Source organism: Bos indicus x Bos taurus, chromosome 1 (genome assembly GCF_003369695.1).
Source record: "Bos indicus x Bos taurus breed Angus x Brahman F1 hybrid chromosome 1, Bos_hybrid_MaternalHap_v2.0, whole genome shotgun sequence".
Taxonomy (NCBI): Eukaryota; Metazoa; Chordata; class Mammalia; order Artiodactyla; family Bovidae; genus Bos; species Bos indicus x Bos taurus.
This window is the reverse complement of record NC_040076.1, coordinates 63,527,120-63,543,539: the sequence shown is the minus strand read 5'-3', so window position 1 is coordinate 63,543,539 and position 16,420 is coordinate 63,527,120. Positions and strand designations below refer to the sequence as shown.

Genomic DNA, 16,420 nt, shown 5'->3' with positions numbered 1-16,420 from the left:
TGAACCTCAGCACGCCAGGCCTCCCTGTCCATCACCAAATCCCAGAGTTCACCCAAATCCATGTCCATTGAGTCAGTGATGCCATCCAACCATCTCATCCTCTGTTGTCCCCTTCTCCTCCTGCCCTCAATCTTTCCCAGCATCAGGATCTTTTCAAATGAATCAGCCCTTCACATCAGGTGGCCAAAGTATTGGAGTTTCAGCTTCAACATCAGTCCTTCCAAAGAATATTTAGGACTGATTCCCTTTAGGATGGACTGGTTGGATCTCCTTGCAGTCTAAGGGACTCTCAAGAGTCTTTTCCAACACCACAGTTCAAAAGCATCAATTCTTCGGCGCTCAGCTTTCTTTATAGTCCAACTCTCATATCCATACATGACTACTGGAAAAACCATAGCCTTGACTAGATGGACGTTTGTTGGCAAAGTAATATCTCTGCTTTTTAGTATGCTGTCCAGGTTGTTCATAACTTTCCTTCCAAGGAGTAAGCATCTTTTAATTTCATGGTTGAAATGACCATCTGCAGTGATTTTGGAGCCCCCACAAAATAAAGTCAGCCACTGTTTCCCCATCTGTTTGCCATGAAATGATGGGACCAGATGCCATGATCTTAGTTTTCTGAATGTTGAGTTTTAAGCCAACTTTTTCACTCTCCCCTTTCACTTTCATCAAGAGTTCTTCTTTAAAAAAGTTCTTTAAAAGAGTTCTTCTTTTTTTAAAGTTTCATCTTTAGTTCTTCTTCACTTTAGTTAGTGCTTAATTGAATAGTCATTGGAAGGACTGATGCTGAAGCTGAAGCTCCAGTACTTTGGCCACCTGATGCAAAGAGCTAACTCATTAGAGAAGACCCTGATACTGGGAACAATTGAGGTCAGGAGTAGAAGGGGGCCATAGAAGATGAGATGGTTGGATGACATCACTGATTCAATGGATATGGGTTTGAACAAACTCTGGGAGATAGTGAAGGACAGGAAAACCTGGCGTGCTGCAGTCCATGGGGGTCAAAAAGAGTTGGACACAAATTAGTGACTGAGTAACAGCAATGTAGACTTGCTGTGTGTGTTGTCAGCTAAAGTAGTGACTGAGGGAGTGGTCACCATCCGCCATCAGCATCAGGCACCGCCTTCATTACACTCTCCTGAAGATGAAAATATTAGCCTTATTTTACAAATAAGTGGTGTAATCAGAGAATAAGTGACTTATTTGAGGCCCCACAGCAGAGCAGATAAAAGAGTCAGATTTCAAACTAGGCCTTATCCAACTTCAAATGTATGCTTTTATGAGTTTTGAAAGCAGTTTATCTAGAATATTTCTTCTGCAGTTATCTCAGTGCCTGAGATTATAGTTAACCTTGAGTAAAAAAGAGAAGTATACAGCATTGTAATTCAACTGTACTTCAGAAAAAAATAAATAAATTAAAAAACGCGAGGTAAATGAAGTCAGTCTTGCACAGCTTTTGCTACCCCGGAGTCTGCCCTCTGCCAGCAGACCTGCTCCTACTTCTCATCCCCGACCCCGGTCCTGCGAATCTCCTCTTCCTTTACTGGAATCCTGCCATATTTTGGTAGTTTTCCCACCTACATCTCTATATTTCATTCTTTACCTTTCACTGCCCCCCTTTTTTCTTTTTAAAATTTGAGTCAAAGATGGTGTAATTTCAATCACTAATCACTAATTCAGCTTGAAATTAGTGATTTGGGGGTGGAGAGTATACGTTATCCTGTACAGTTAAAGGGGATGGGGCGCATCCCCTGTGCTTCTTTGGAGTAACATCTCAAGAATGAAGGGATGGAGGTTTTGTGCCAGTTTGGTGTCCACGGTTACTTTTTAAATTTTATTTATCTATTGAGTTTTGGCTCTGCTGGGTCTTCACTGCTGCACGGGCTTTTCTCTAGCTGTGGTGCGTGGAGGCTGCTCTGGTTGTGGTGTGTGGGCTCCTCATGGCGATGGCTTCTCTTGTGGAGAGTGGGCTTTGGGCCTGCGGGCTCAGCAGCTGCAGCTCTCAGGCTCTGGAGCACACTCTCAGTGCTTGTAGCGCGTGAGCTCTGCTGCTCTGTGGCAGGAGGGGTCTTCCTGGACTAGGGACTGAACTTGTGTCTTCTGTATTGGCAAACTGATTCTTAGCCACTGAGCCACCAGGGAAGCACCCACATTTACTTAAAAAAAAAAAAATCTCCACTACATTTATAATAATCTTTGGAACAAATGCCCTCCCTTTACCTATTTCTACCCAGGAGGTGGCTTTTTCCTGCCAGTGCCTGTTCTGTGATCAAATAACCTTCGCTGTTTGCCTCTTAGGTTCTGTCAACTTTCCTTTTTAAAATTGAGAGACTTTCCCTAATGTTATTTAACTTAAAAGACTTTTCCTGATGTTATCAAGTACTTTATATTCTACCACAGATGGCTTATTTTATGAAACATTTTATCCTGCAAGTTTAACTCCCCAGAGTTTCATCAGACTATATATGAAGAACAGGAAGTTTTATAGAAGAAAGGTGCTATGAACATTTTTTTTAATACTAATTGTAATCATAACAATATATTATTTTGTTACTTTTTTGGGAGAATTGAGATAATATCACTTCAAAATAAAACAGTTTGAGATACTGCCATGGACTTACTGTATTTTTCATAGTTAGAATAACTTCTTTGTTGGATTCCTCTGACTTAACCTCCTGTAATTCGCATACTGTTCTATAGTCCCAGAGGGCGGGCATTCTTTTCAGAAGAGATAACAGTTGATTTTGACTTGCCAGGAGTTAGCTCTGGTAAGTTACTGTTTTCTTTTTTTGAATTTTAATAACGATACTGGGGTATAATTTATACTACAAAGAACTCACCCATTGTAAATATAAAATTACGTTGTTTTTAGTAGATTTGTAGGGTCACACAGCCATCAGAATAAATCAGTTTTAGTTTTCCGTTGCCCTGGAAAGTTCCACTGAACCTATTTGCCTCAGTCTCTTTTCCTTTCTCTCTAGTCCCATGCAGCCAAGCCACTGATTTGCCTCTTCTCGATGTAGATTTGCCTTTTCTGGACTTTTCGTATTAGTGGAATAATGCAGTATATCGGAGAAGGCAATGGCACCCCACTCCAGTACTCTTGCCTGGAAAATCCCGTGGACTGAGGAGCCTGGTAGGCTGCAGTCCATGGGGTCGCTGAGAGTCAGACACGACTGAGCGACTTCACTTTCACTTTTCACTTTCATGCATTGGAGAAGGAAATGGCAACCCACTCCAGTGTTCTTGCCTGGAGAATCCCAGGGACGGGGGAGCCTGGTGGGCTGCCGTCTTTGGGGTCGCACAGAGTCGGACACGTCTGAAGCGACTTAGCAGCAGCAGCAGCAGCAGCAGTATGTATTAAGAGTTGGACATGACTCAGCGACTGAACTGAACTGAGGCTTTTGAATCTGGGGTCCTTTTACTTAGCAAAATGGTTTTGAGAGGCTCATCCATGTTGTAACATGTATCAGTAGCTTGTTGCTTTTTATTTATGCATGGTATTTCATTGTATGGATATATCACATTTTGTTTATTCATCAGCTAATGGATATTTATATTTTTTCCATTCACAAGTATGAGATCAATAATGCTGTTATAAGCATTCGTAGTCTTTGCATGGACATATATTTTCATTTTACTTGCGTAGATTCCTAGGAATGAAATTTCTGGGTTGTATGGTAAGTTTACTCTATGTCTATGTTAAATGGTTTTAAGGAACTGAAACTATTTTCTGAAGTTATTGTACCATTTTACATTCCCACCAGCAGTAAATGGGGAGGAGTCCAGGGGAGGAGTCCAGTTTCTCTACACTCTCATCAGTGCTTCATATTGTCTGGATTATAGCCATTCCAGTGGCTGTGTGATGGTACCTCATTATGGTTTCGACTTGCAATTTCCTAGCAAGTAATAATGCTGAGCATCTTTCCGTGTGCTTACTAATTACCTTTGTTAAAATATTTACTCAGACTTTGCCCATTTTAATATTAGGTTGTTTGTCTTCTTATTATTGAGTTGTAATAGTTCTTTATATATTCTATATACAAACCCTTTATCAGATATGTAATTTACAGATATTTTTCCCACTCTATACTTTGATTTTTTTATCTTCTTAATTAAGTCTTTTGAAGTACAAACTGTTTAAAAATTTTAATGAAGTCTAGTTTATTGTTTTCTTTTACAATTTATGGTCCTGGTGACACATCTAAGACCTCTTTGACTAACCCAAGGCCACAGAAATTTTCTCCTATATTTGTGTCTAGAAGTTTTATAGCTTTAATGCTTACATTCAGGTTTATGATATATTTTTTGAATTGATTTTTGTGTATGTGGTGAGGTAAGGTCTGAGTTAAACTTTTTGCATATTAATATTGAACTGTTTCAGTATGATTTGTTGAAAAGACTATTTTTCCCTCATTTAATTGTCTTCTGCCTCTGTTGAAAGCGTTCGATCATAAATACAGGGTTTATTTCAGAACTGTCAATCCTGTGCCATTTGTCTGGGGCTCTGTTCTGATGCCAGTACTGCACCGTCTTGATTGCTATGGCCAATTTATAGAAAATTTTGAAATCAGATAGTGTAACTTCTCCAAATTTGTTCTTTTTCGGTATTCTTTTGGCTGTTCTAGTTCTTTGCCTTTTCATGTGTTTTATAATTAGTATCTACAGGAAGTCTGCTTCAATTTTTATTGTTTTTACTCTCTATATGTAGACCAGTTAGGGTAGGATTGGTGTCTTAACAATACTGAATCTTCCAACTCATGAGGGTTGCATATCTGCCCTTTTATTTAGTCTTTTTTTTATTTCTTTCATTGCATTTTATAGTTTTTAGGGTATAGATCCTGGACATATTTTGTTGAATTTACAGTGTTCTATTGTGCAGTGATGCTTTAAAATGTTTTCAGTCTATGTCTCATCCCTCATCACCATGAAAACTTTGCTCAAATGCTTTTGGTTAATTTCTCCGAGTTTGTATTCGAATCTGACAAATATAAGATAGTGTCTTATAAAATAAATAAGTACCCTCTAAAATTTTTTATTTATAGTCTCTAAGAGGTAAAGGGGTAAACAGTTTTTATTACTTTGACTTAGTGAATGGTCAGCAGATGTTTAATAAGTACTGTCATGTCAGTCTGTCTACGTTACTGACAATATAAAACACGAACTTTCTCTGAAGGGATTTGGTCTATCACATGACCTCCTGTCCTTCTTCTCTAGGTGTTGCAGCTTCCCTGGAAGTCTCTGAGAGCCCTGGGAGTGTTCAAGTTGCCCGGGGTCAGACAGCAGTCCTGCCCTGCACTTTCACCACCAGCGCCGCCCTCATTAACCTCAATGTCATTTGGATGGTCATTCCTCTCTCCAATGCAAACCAGCCTGAGCAGGTACTTCTGTTCCATCCTGTGCTGCCACTGAAATTTTAATCTTTTTATAAGAGGTGGGTAGGAAAGTGTTTTGAATACATATATGATTTCTAGAATAAGGTGATACTTCAGTATGCCTGTGCTGTTTTAAGTCCTGTTCCTACATTATTAGCCAACTATCAAAAGAAGCTATCCTCTTTCTGAAAGACTAAAAAAAGTTAACACATGTCAGGAGGATCCTTCTGAGGAATATGTAGGAATCTGGAATCTTATCAGAAGACATTGTTGATAGGAAATACTGAGACAGTAAAAGAAAGATATATTTTGACACGAAGGGACTAGCACTGACATAGGTGGATAATAGTATTAAGGAAGTAACTTTAGATAGTATTAATAGTACTTGATTTATTTGGTTAATTGCAGGAGTATTTTAAAATAAGGCCAGGCACACTAGTCATCTTCCAGGAAGTTCAAATAGAAGCTACTACCTCATAAGCTATATCAGTTATAGGTAAAAGACCCCATTACATATGATACCCACTACAGAAAATAATGTTCAGAAAATTAGTGAATTGTGACCATGACTATACCTTTCCTTCCCAAAGTTAACTTATTTCTGTTATGAAGTTTCTCTGCTTCAATAGAATTTTTACTGCCTAAAAATATTTGATAAGCCAGGTTTTCTGATAGGAAATTTAAATAGATGTGTTTAACAGTAACTTCTTCTAGTTCTTTAGTCCATGGGCCTTTCATAATTAGACTGAGAGCATTTTGTTCAACCTCATCATTTGAGGAGTCAGTGATACAGGCAAGGGAAGACTTGACTACACTCAAATATTTACAGGCAGAGAGAGCTTGGATAAACCAGGTACCTCACCGTCAGCCCAAAGAGCTTTCTGCAACTTCATTCTGAGTCCTCTCTCATGAATAGTTGACTTTAATAAATAAATTGATGTAAGAAAAGCAGTCATGGATTGTAACTCTTCTTCCCTTTTTTGACATTCATTTATACTCAGTCTATAACTTGATCTTATCATTTTGTGACCTAGTAAGCATGAGACTGTCAGTGCTAGTTTAACTTTTTATTGTGCAATTAATTTTTTGAACTGGTAAAAATATTTATGGACCAATAGTAAGGTATCATAAAATGCACTTTATATATTCTGATGAGTTAGGTAAGGATACAGTGTTGTTCCACTTTGGTATGTAGGAATTTAAAACCCCTGGATACTTACAGATAGGTGCTGTAGTAAAACGTTGGTGACAACTCTAAGATTAGAAATAAAATTTTGCAATGTTTGGTATAGTCTGCTCTTTACTGTATAGTTACTGTTATGTGTCTAAAAGGAGATGCATTGGCCAGATGATTTCTTTTGCTTTCCTTTGCAGGTCATTCTCTATCAAGGTGGACAGATGTTTGACGGTGCCCCCCGGTTCCATGGGCGGGTAGGATTTACAGGCACCATGCCAGCCACCAATGTCTCCATCTTCATTAACAACACTCAGCTGTCAGATACAGGCACCTACCAGTGTTTGGTTAACAACCTTCCAGATAGAGGTGGCAGGAATATTGGGGTCACTGGTCTCACAGTTTTAGGTGAGTGACAGGACATGTTCCAGGTACTTTGGCTTTACTTACAAATTTACTCCCAAGCACATTTACTTCTGCCATTTCTTCTGCACACTCTGACTGCTGTGTCTTTTTCCTGTCCTCTCTCTTTGTAGCCACATCTGGACTCTGCTTCTCTGTGCTTCTTCATATAGTTTCTGCACCCGTTACTCCATTTCAGGTGGTTCTCAAAAGCTTACTTCTTAAATGACTTTTCCTGAAGGTGGAGAAAGGCAGTAAAAATACCATCAAAAGTAGCCCCTCACTTTTCCTAAGCTTTTATGTGTGTGCCCAGTCACTTTAGTCATGTCCGACTCTTTGCGACCCTGTGGACTGTGGCACCAGGCTCCTCTACCCGTGGGATTCTTCAGGCAAGAATACTGGAGTTGGTTACCATGCCCTCCTCCATTTGATATTCCCAACCCAGGGATTGAACCCGTGTCTCCTGAATCTCCTGCATTGGCAGGCGGGTTCTTTACCATTAGTGCTACCTGGGAAGCCCAAGCTTTTATAGAATAAGACATTGTTGGATGCAAATTAAATCATGAATGTTTGATAATGTGTAGGGAGCAGGGAGCTTCGCACACATGAGAATAAATTTGCTACCACTTGCTGTTTATGTGATGCTAAATAGGCCCACGACTCTTCTAAGCTTCAACTCTTGTTCTGGCAGAATTTTGATAATACCTCCTTTTGCTTTCAAAAATATCATTGTTTGAATGATAAATTATATGATCAACTCAGTCTTAATACTGAGACCAAATAGATTTAGAGCCTTTTCCAAGGTTGTGTGGGCTTCCCTAGTGGCTCAGTCGGTAAGGAATCTGCCTGCAATGCAGGAGACCCAGGTTTGATCCTTGGGTCGGGAAGATCCCCTGGAGAAGGACATGGCTACTCACTCCAGTATTCTTGTTTGGTAAATCCCATGAACAGAGGAGCCCAAACATCACTGAATTGCTCAATTAAAAACTGGCTAAGATGGTAAATTTTTGTTATATTTTACCATAATTAAAATTTTTTAGTTGATGAAAGAGCCCATTTGTAAAGAAGATATTTCAAGGAACAATACCCACTTACCCTGCCAGCTACTCTTGGCTAAAAGCACCTTAACATTGGTCTTAACTCTAGTTAAGAACACAGTTAACTCTACTAACGAAACCAGACACACTGACTTTATACCAACTTCTGTTCTATAGTAGGGGGAGTCACAGTGAGGTTCAAGTATATCTGCTACTTGATAGTAACACATGGACATTTTATTATCATTAAGAAAGACAAGGACACAAAGGATGTGAAACACAAACTTTTCCAAGAAAGAACACTAAAGGAAGAAGGTGGTAGTTTATAGTAAAAAAAGCAAGCAAATAAAAATATAAACTAAGCCCATGGCTTGGACTCTCATATTAGGTATTGTGTGCAGTAGAGTTTAAATATAAGTGGGTGATGCACTTGTAATGCTAGTGACTTTTCAATAAATGTGTTCAACCCTGAAAAAAATGAATGAATGCGTAGAAAATGAATGCTCTATACAGAGGAACCAGGAGAGAAAATGGGTGGGGGGAGAGAAAACACTGAAAGGGTACAGGTAGAAAGACTGAAAAATCTCAGGGGATCTTAACTGCTGTAATGGATAAACCAACCTCAATTTACTGACTTAGCACTGCCACTGTGACGCTACGAGAGGAAACCCAAAATAATTACTTGAAGGTGACCTGAATCATGTGGGAAGCTCATTATCTACACTATATGTGTGAATATCAAAATAATGTTAAATCCCAACAGTATTCTGTATTTAGTACATGAGTGTTTTAAAGTCTGTGTAAGTTTAATATATTTGAGCAAATGATAGTTTGAAGACTGTGAGAACAAGGTACGGGAGCTATAGCATTTTCTCGTCTGAAGAAGGAAAACGACAAGAACCGCCAACCCTGGTATCCCTGAGTAACTCAGCCGTGGAAGGGAAAAGGGGGAGCATGTGCCAGGGAATCCCAGAGTAAATGGGTATTTGTGGTAGAAGTGGCTACATTGAGCTCACTTGGGGAGACAGAAGTGCTTAGAGAAGGTGGATGCTCCGGACTGTCCTTGAAATATCTTCTTTACAAATGGGTTCTTTCATCAACTAAAAAAGTTTAATTGTGGTAAAATATAACAAAAATTTACCATCTTAGCCAGTTTTTTATTGAGCAATTCAGTGATGTTTGGACTAATCTCCACAACTTTCTTCAACTTGCAAAGATAAAACTCTGCCCATTAAATGACATTTTTCCGTCCCCTCAGCTGCTGGAAATCACTGTTCTGTTTTCTTTTTCTGTGAATTTCAGTACCCTAGGGACCACATATCGGAGAAGGCAATGACACCCCACTCCAGTACTCTTGCCTGGAAAATCCCATGGATGGAGGAGCCTGGTAGACTGCAGTCCATGGGGTTGCTAGAGTCAGACACGACTGAGCGACTTCCCTTTCACTTTTCACTTGCATTGGAGAAGGAAATGGCAACCCACTCCAGTGTTCTTGCCTGGAGAATCCCAGGGACGGGGGAGCCTGGTGGGCTGCCGTCTATGGGGTCACACACAGTCGGACACGACTGAAGTGACTTAGCAGCAGCAGCAGGGACCACATATAAGTTGAGTCATACATTATTTGTCTTTTTATAACTGAATTTTTTCACTTAACATTCTCTAGCTTCATCCATGTTGTAGCTTGTGTCAGAATTTCCTTACTTATCAAGGCTAAATATTCCATTGTATGCCCATACTATATTTTGTTCATCCATCCATCTATAGACACTTGGGTTATTTCCACCTTTTAGCTATTGTGAATAATGCCGCTGTGAACTTGTGTGAATTCAGTAATTCTTTTAAAAGCAATACGTTGACAGAAGGATTTTAAAAATCATTTGAGTACAGATCTTTGGAGGAAAAAAACAGTGAAACTAAAACCATAGGGTATCTTGAAAATATAATCAGACTCTGTTGCCTTTTTTACATATTTGCTCCCTGCCAGCCGAAGTTGTCGGCCCTGCACTCGTGACCAAGTCCTGTGAATAGTACAGTGTTCACTGGCTTTGCTCATGAGGTGGTCTTCTGATATGTGTTCCCCAGCAGTGCTATCTGAGGTTCCAGTGTGCTGAATGTTGATGTCTCTGCTGTCATCCTCTGGCTCATGGTAAATGTATCGTCTGTTACTTACTCTTCCTGTTACAGTTCCCCCTTCTGCCCCACACTGCCAAATCCAAGGGTCACAGGATATCGGCAGCGATGTCATCCTGCTCTGTAGCTCAGAGGAAGGCATTCCTCGACCAACTTACCTTTGGGAGAAGTTAGACAATACCCTCAAACTACCTCCAACAGCCACTCAGGGTATGTATGGTGTTGCTTTGTTTATTTAATTCATTATCATGGAAAAATTTCAATTCTCAGGTGATTCACAAAGTAATTAACTTTAATAGATTTTGAAAAAGAACACACTGTATTTGTAACTGCTGAAAAGCTATCAGGATTGTTTTGTGTTTTCAGCTTTAAAGATTATAAAAATATTTTCTTTCATCTTCTCATTGCTGACTTTATGAAATGTATCTTATCCAGTGGTAACTATATATGGAAATTCTGTTTCTTTGTAGCGAAGATTTAAAATAGCTAATTGGTAGTTTCTTTGAATTGCTAACTGTAAAATAATCCTTGAAGTTTGTAACTGAGAATTTACTTCCTACTTAAGAAATGATTGCCTATGTTAGTATGAGAAACATCCACATAGTCGTGAGGGGGTTAATCATCCTTTTCAGCCTCAAGTCTAATTAGAGGAGGAAGATGGGAAAGAGAGCAGGAAAAGGCCTCAGATCATGGTAGATCCAGGAGTTGATCACAGCAGACAGGTAAAGATGGAGGAGACATGAGTATCATCAAGGGCTTTCTGCATGTAAATCCAGCTGCTTAGGTTTGATATTAAAGGGAACACCCTTGAAAACTGAGGAAAATTTATGAAATGAGGGAAATTCTAGAATTATACATATAATTTCTGTTTCAAGGAAATAAATTTTTGCTATCTTGTGTGTTACATCACCTCTAAAACAGATCATATCTCTTCTAGCATTCTCAGGGAAGATTTACAGATCTTAACTTAAGGAGCTGACAGTTAATGGAGAGGTCCCAAACAACCTTAGTTATGCTTGATAAGTTTGAATCATATTGATGGTGTATACTCGTCATGGGAAGAAAAGTCCTAAGTTCTATGGTGAAGTTGGACATTAAAGAACCAAGATCACCAGCCTCTTAAGAGCTTTTCAGTTTCCTTTAAGAATCCCCACAGAAATTATTAATGGATCTTCCTATCACTTTTTAATTAACCTATCCCAGTATTATTTTAAAAAGTATTTTTTCACCATAATAACTTCTGGGTTATTCTAATAATGATTACTGCAATGCTGTTGTTCCCTACTGATTGTTTATTGCTAGATGTTTTAACCATACTGTGAGGCTGAATAGCTTTTTTGTGTGTGTGTGTGTGGACTGATCTATTAATCTTAATGTTGTAAGTGGCATGTTTAGAATAGCTCTTGTCTTTAAATCCTGAAAACTATATTCAAGTCCTAGATTTTCCAGTAACTATTTCTACAACAGTTCACCTCTTTGGGCCTGTGTTATCCTTTTTGTGTGTGTGTTGTCTTTTTGTAAAATAAAGGGATTTAACAATATCATCTCCAACACCTCTGTATCAGCATTAAGATTCTAATGATTTATAACATTTCTTTGAAATATTGGGCTGAGTTTGGAATTACAAATGAAAGTTTAAAAATGGTTGTATGTAACTTGTGAGTATCTGTAGAAAGAGCCTTCCATACCTACTTGTTTCTGAATAAATAGATATTAGTCAAATGTCTTGATATATTCTTTGCAACTTACATATTCTTTGGTACTTGAGCTGTGAAAGTGAACATGAATGCCAAAGATGACAGCATGTGTCTTATAATTCCAACTCTGGATTGGTTATCAGACTTAACTTCATCTATTATAATAATCTATTATAATAATACACATTAAATGAGTCTGATTTTTAATTAAATTTACCTCTTAATATCTGCATTAATGCAGTAGACAAAATAGCATATAATCCCAAAATAACTTAGAATTCTTTTAGAAGATTTAACTTACTAATGTGTATACATTTGCTTAATATAAATTCAGTATGCATTCCTGAGAAAAGAGTAACTGACTCCAGAAGAGGGCACCCCAGAAGTCTGAGTAGTGACAGGGCATAATATTTGGGGATTAGAATTGACCATGTATAGGGGCTAGCTTGAAGGAGCTCCTTCTAGGACAAAGCTGGGACAGTGTGAACATTGAAATAATAATGTAATCCACTGCATACAGTGAGAATCCCTGAATCCCTGCTGATAGACATAAATAAATGGGGAAGAAAGAAGAGCATTTTCTTATATTAGAATGGCTACCAATGTTGGTAGAAGGAATGACAGAAAATCATCCCCAGTGTCAAAATAGGAGCTGTTGTTTGATGAGAAACATGTTTACTAGTTCCAAAGTATTTTCCCACAAATAACTTACTAATCACAAAGAGTAAATAGGAACTTTATAGTAGAGAGGCCTGGTGGACACCACTGTAACCACACAAGCAGTGTTGTGACAAACTGCTGTTGGATGCCTCATGTCTTCTGGTCTGAGAAGGACACAGCATCATTGCTTCAGTGTTTCTGTCAAAACACATCACCTGAGTCCAATCACAAGGAAATATCCAGCAGGGAATGAAGACAGGCAAACTGTCCTAGACTTAAAGAGACTGAGGAGTCAGAGAACAAACTTAATGGTTGCTAGGTGGGGGCGAGGGGGGTGGGGGAAGGGATAGTTGGGGAGTTTGGGATGGACGGGTGCACACTGCTGTATGTAAGTGGGTAACCAACAAGGCCCTACTGTACAGCACAGGGAACTCTGCTCAATGTTATGTGGCAGCCTGGATGGGAGGGGAGTTTGGGGGAGAATGGGTACATGTATATGTATGGCTGAGTCCCTTTGCTGTTCCCCTGAAACTATCACATTGTTAATTGGCTATACCCCAGTACAAAATACAAAGTTAATAAAGAGACCAAAGAGTTAAAACAACTAAGTGTAATACCGAATCCTAGATTACAAACTAGACAGGGGAAGAAACAGCTATTAAAGGATGTTACTGGGCAGTTGACAAAATCTGAGTTTAAACTGCATGAGATAATACTGTTGTAGCAATATATAATTTCTTGACTTTGATACTTGTACTGTGATTATGTAATGTCTTTGTCCTTAGGAAATACTAAGTACTTAGTGGTAAAAAGGTGTAGTGTCTTCTACTTGCTCTTACATGGTCCAGGAAGATATTTCTGTAAGTACTGAGGAAATAATAACCAAATAGGACAAAATATAAATAACTGTTAAGTCTGAGTAGATGATATATGAGACACAAGAATTCCTGGTAGTATTCTTTCAATTTTCTGTAAACTAAAAGTTATGCCACAATAAAAGTTACCAAAAAGTTGTTTTCGTATAGTTTATATGTGGATGCTAAAGACTGAATAAATTTAGAACCAGCATTCTTTGGAGATGCAGTTTGTTTTTATACAGAAGAATTACAAAGTGGATTTAGTATTGTCCTTTTGGCATATAAATACTTTGAATTCTAAAAGGAGTGAAAACTATGTTTGATGGATATTATTTGAAGCAAAATGCATCAGTTTGGCCCTCATTCCATTAGGCCTGTACAGTTGGCCCAGGTCCCATTGAGACAGTACATCAGCCTCTGCATCAGTGGTTCTGATCCAGGGACAGTTTCACTTGGCGATGTCTGGAGACACTTTCAGTTGTCACAGCTGGGAGGAAGATGCTACTGGCAGCCAGTGGGTAGAGGCCAGGGATGCTGCTGAGCATTGTGAGGCACAGGTCAGCCTCCACAATAAAGAATTATACACCCCCAGTGTCAATAAGTGAACTGCATTAATATATTTCCAAACTTTAAACCACCCTCCTCTTTTGGAATAAATTCTATTTGTCATTATTTTAAAATAAATTACTAATATTTGGTATGCTTATATTTTAATAGACCTTTCTCATCTGTTTAATAGAACATCTCATCAAGTTTAATAAAACTTGATCATCTGTGATCATAAGTGAGAACGGCCCATATTTTTCTGTCTTCTATTATCCTTGCTTGAGTTGTAGTATCAGAGTATAGTAAACCCTCATACATTGAGTTGGGTAGCCCTTCCTCATTTTTCCATGCTCTGAAACAGTATGGATAAGAAAACTTAGGTTATTGGATGATTTTGTAGAATTTGCTTGTCAAAGCTTTGCCTTGTTGTTGGGGTTTTTTTTGATAGCTCTTTGACTACTGATTTAGTTTCTCTAATGTAGTAGGTTTATTAAGATTTTCTATATCTTTATTTTTCTATAAAATGTCTCTTTTGTCTATGCTTATGCATAGTAGCATCAAGTTGTATTCTCCATGTGAAAACACAAATGTGTATGTAAGAGTGCAGGTTTTGGAGTCAAGAGAATGTGGTTTGGAATCACAGCTCCAGGAACCACTGGCTGTGTGACAGCCTTGGTCTTCTTCTGTGTAAAATGGAGACAATGATAGTAACTACCTCACAGGGTGAAATAAAGATTAAATGATAGCACATGTAAAATGTTTAGCACAACATCTGGCATGTATAAGCACTTAATAAATACTAGCATTTATATTATCATTATTATTACTCCCTCATGAATTTTAAAACTCTGCATATATGTTCCCCTTTTCATTCCTAATTCTGTTGCTCCTTTTCATCTTTATGTTTTTAATCAATCCTACCTAAACCAAACTTTTGATTTTATTTATACTTTTGTATGTTGTTGTTGTTCAGTCTCTAAGTCTTGTCTGATTCTTTGCCACCTCATGGACTGCACAGCACACCAGGCTTCCCTGTCCTTTACTCTCTCTTGGAGTTTTCTCAGATTCATGTCCATTGAGTCAATGATGCCATCCAACCATCTCATCCTCTGCCACCTGCTTCCCCTTTTGCCTTCGATCTTTCCCAGCATCAGGATCTTTTCCAATGAGTCGATTCTTCTCATTAGGTGTCCAAAATATTGGAGCTTCAGCATCAGTCCTTCCAATGAATATTCAGGGTTGATTTCCTTTAGATTTGACTGGTTTAATCTCCTTGCAGTCCAGGGGAGTCTCAAGACTCTTCTCCAGAACCACAGTTCAAGAGCATCGATTCTTTGGTGCTCAGCCTTCTTTATGGTCCACCTCTCATATCTGTACATGACTACTGGAAAAACCATAGCTTTGACTATATGGACCTTTATCAGCAAACTGTTATCTCTGCTTTTTAATGCACTGTCTAGGTTTGTCATAGCTTTCCTTCCAAGGAGCAAGTGTCTTTTAATTTCATGGCTGTAGCCACCATCCGCACTGATTTTGGAGCCTAGGAAATAAAATCTGTCATTGCTTCTACTTTTCCCCCTTCTGTTTACCATGAAATAGACTGGGTACCATGGGACTGGGTGCCATGATCTTAGTTTTTTGAATGTTGAGTTTCCCACTAGCTTTTTCACTCAAGTATAGTCTTGTATACCTATTTTTTCATTTTTGCTCTGAATTCATTTGTTAATTTAACATATGCTTGTTGGGCACCTACTAGTTTCCAGCACTCTTCTAGGTGCTAGAAACACGTCAGTGAACATAAATCCTTCCCCTTATAGAGCTTGAATTCTAATGGAGGGAGATTGAACATAATAAATCAGTAACTTGCAGAGACTGTTACAAGGTGATAAATTCATTAGGGGAAAAATAGGTGAATGTAAAATGGATTAGCTAAGGCATGAGGAGCTGAAATTTGAAAAAGATTCTTAGGGTAAGCCTCCTAGAGAAGATCATATTCTAGCAAAGATTGGAAGATGTTAAAGGAATTAGGCATGTGAATATCGGGGCTGGAGAGCATTCTGGGTAGAAGGAACAGCCAGGTGAATGAAGTCCCTGAGGCAGGAGCCTGCCCCATGCTTTAGATGAACAGCAAAGAAACCAGTTAAATAGCCAGTAACAGTTAACACAAAAGTGCATATTAAGCATAGAGAAGCAGTGAAATTTAACAACTTATAAACAACAGAGGCCCAGGCTAGGTTGAAAAAAAGAAGACATAACTGACAGATCCACAGTCCTACTGTGTAATTTTTTGCTGTTTCCCTTTTCCATCTCCATCTTAATTCAACCAACATCAACACAAAAAGGAAATAAAATTTTCTATGTCTGAAAAATTTGGCATGAAACAAAGATCAAGGCTGTTGGATACTTAATGCTGTATCATGTTTTTAAATTTTCTTTTAGAATGACAGAGTTTAACTCTCTGACATACATCACAGCAGGATCCTCTATGACCCACCTCCCAGAATATTGGAAATAAAAGCAAAAATAAACAAATGGGACCTAA

General features: G+C 38.5%; 1 protein-coding gene across 2 annotated transcripts in view; it reads left to right on the top strand.

Moving 5' to 3' along the window:
- Positions 1–16,420, top strand: part of IGSF11 (immunoglobulin superfamily member 11) — a 144,874-nt gene that overhangs the window by 116,584 nt on the left and 11,870 nt on the right. For both annotated transcript variants that reach the window (XM_027525957.1, XM_027525877.1), the window contains exons 2-4: positions 5,218–5,381; positions 6,750–6,957; positions 10,173–10,328. In XM_027525957.1, coding sequence (XP_027381758.1) covers positions 5,218–5,381; positions 6,750–6,957; positions 10,173–10,328 — 528 coding nt within the window. The remainder of the gene's footprint in view (positions 1–5,217; positions 5,382–6,749; positions 6,958–10,172; positions 10,329–16,420) is intronic.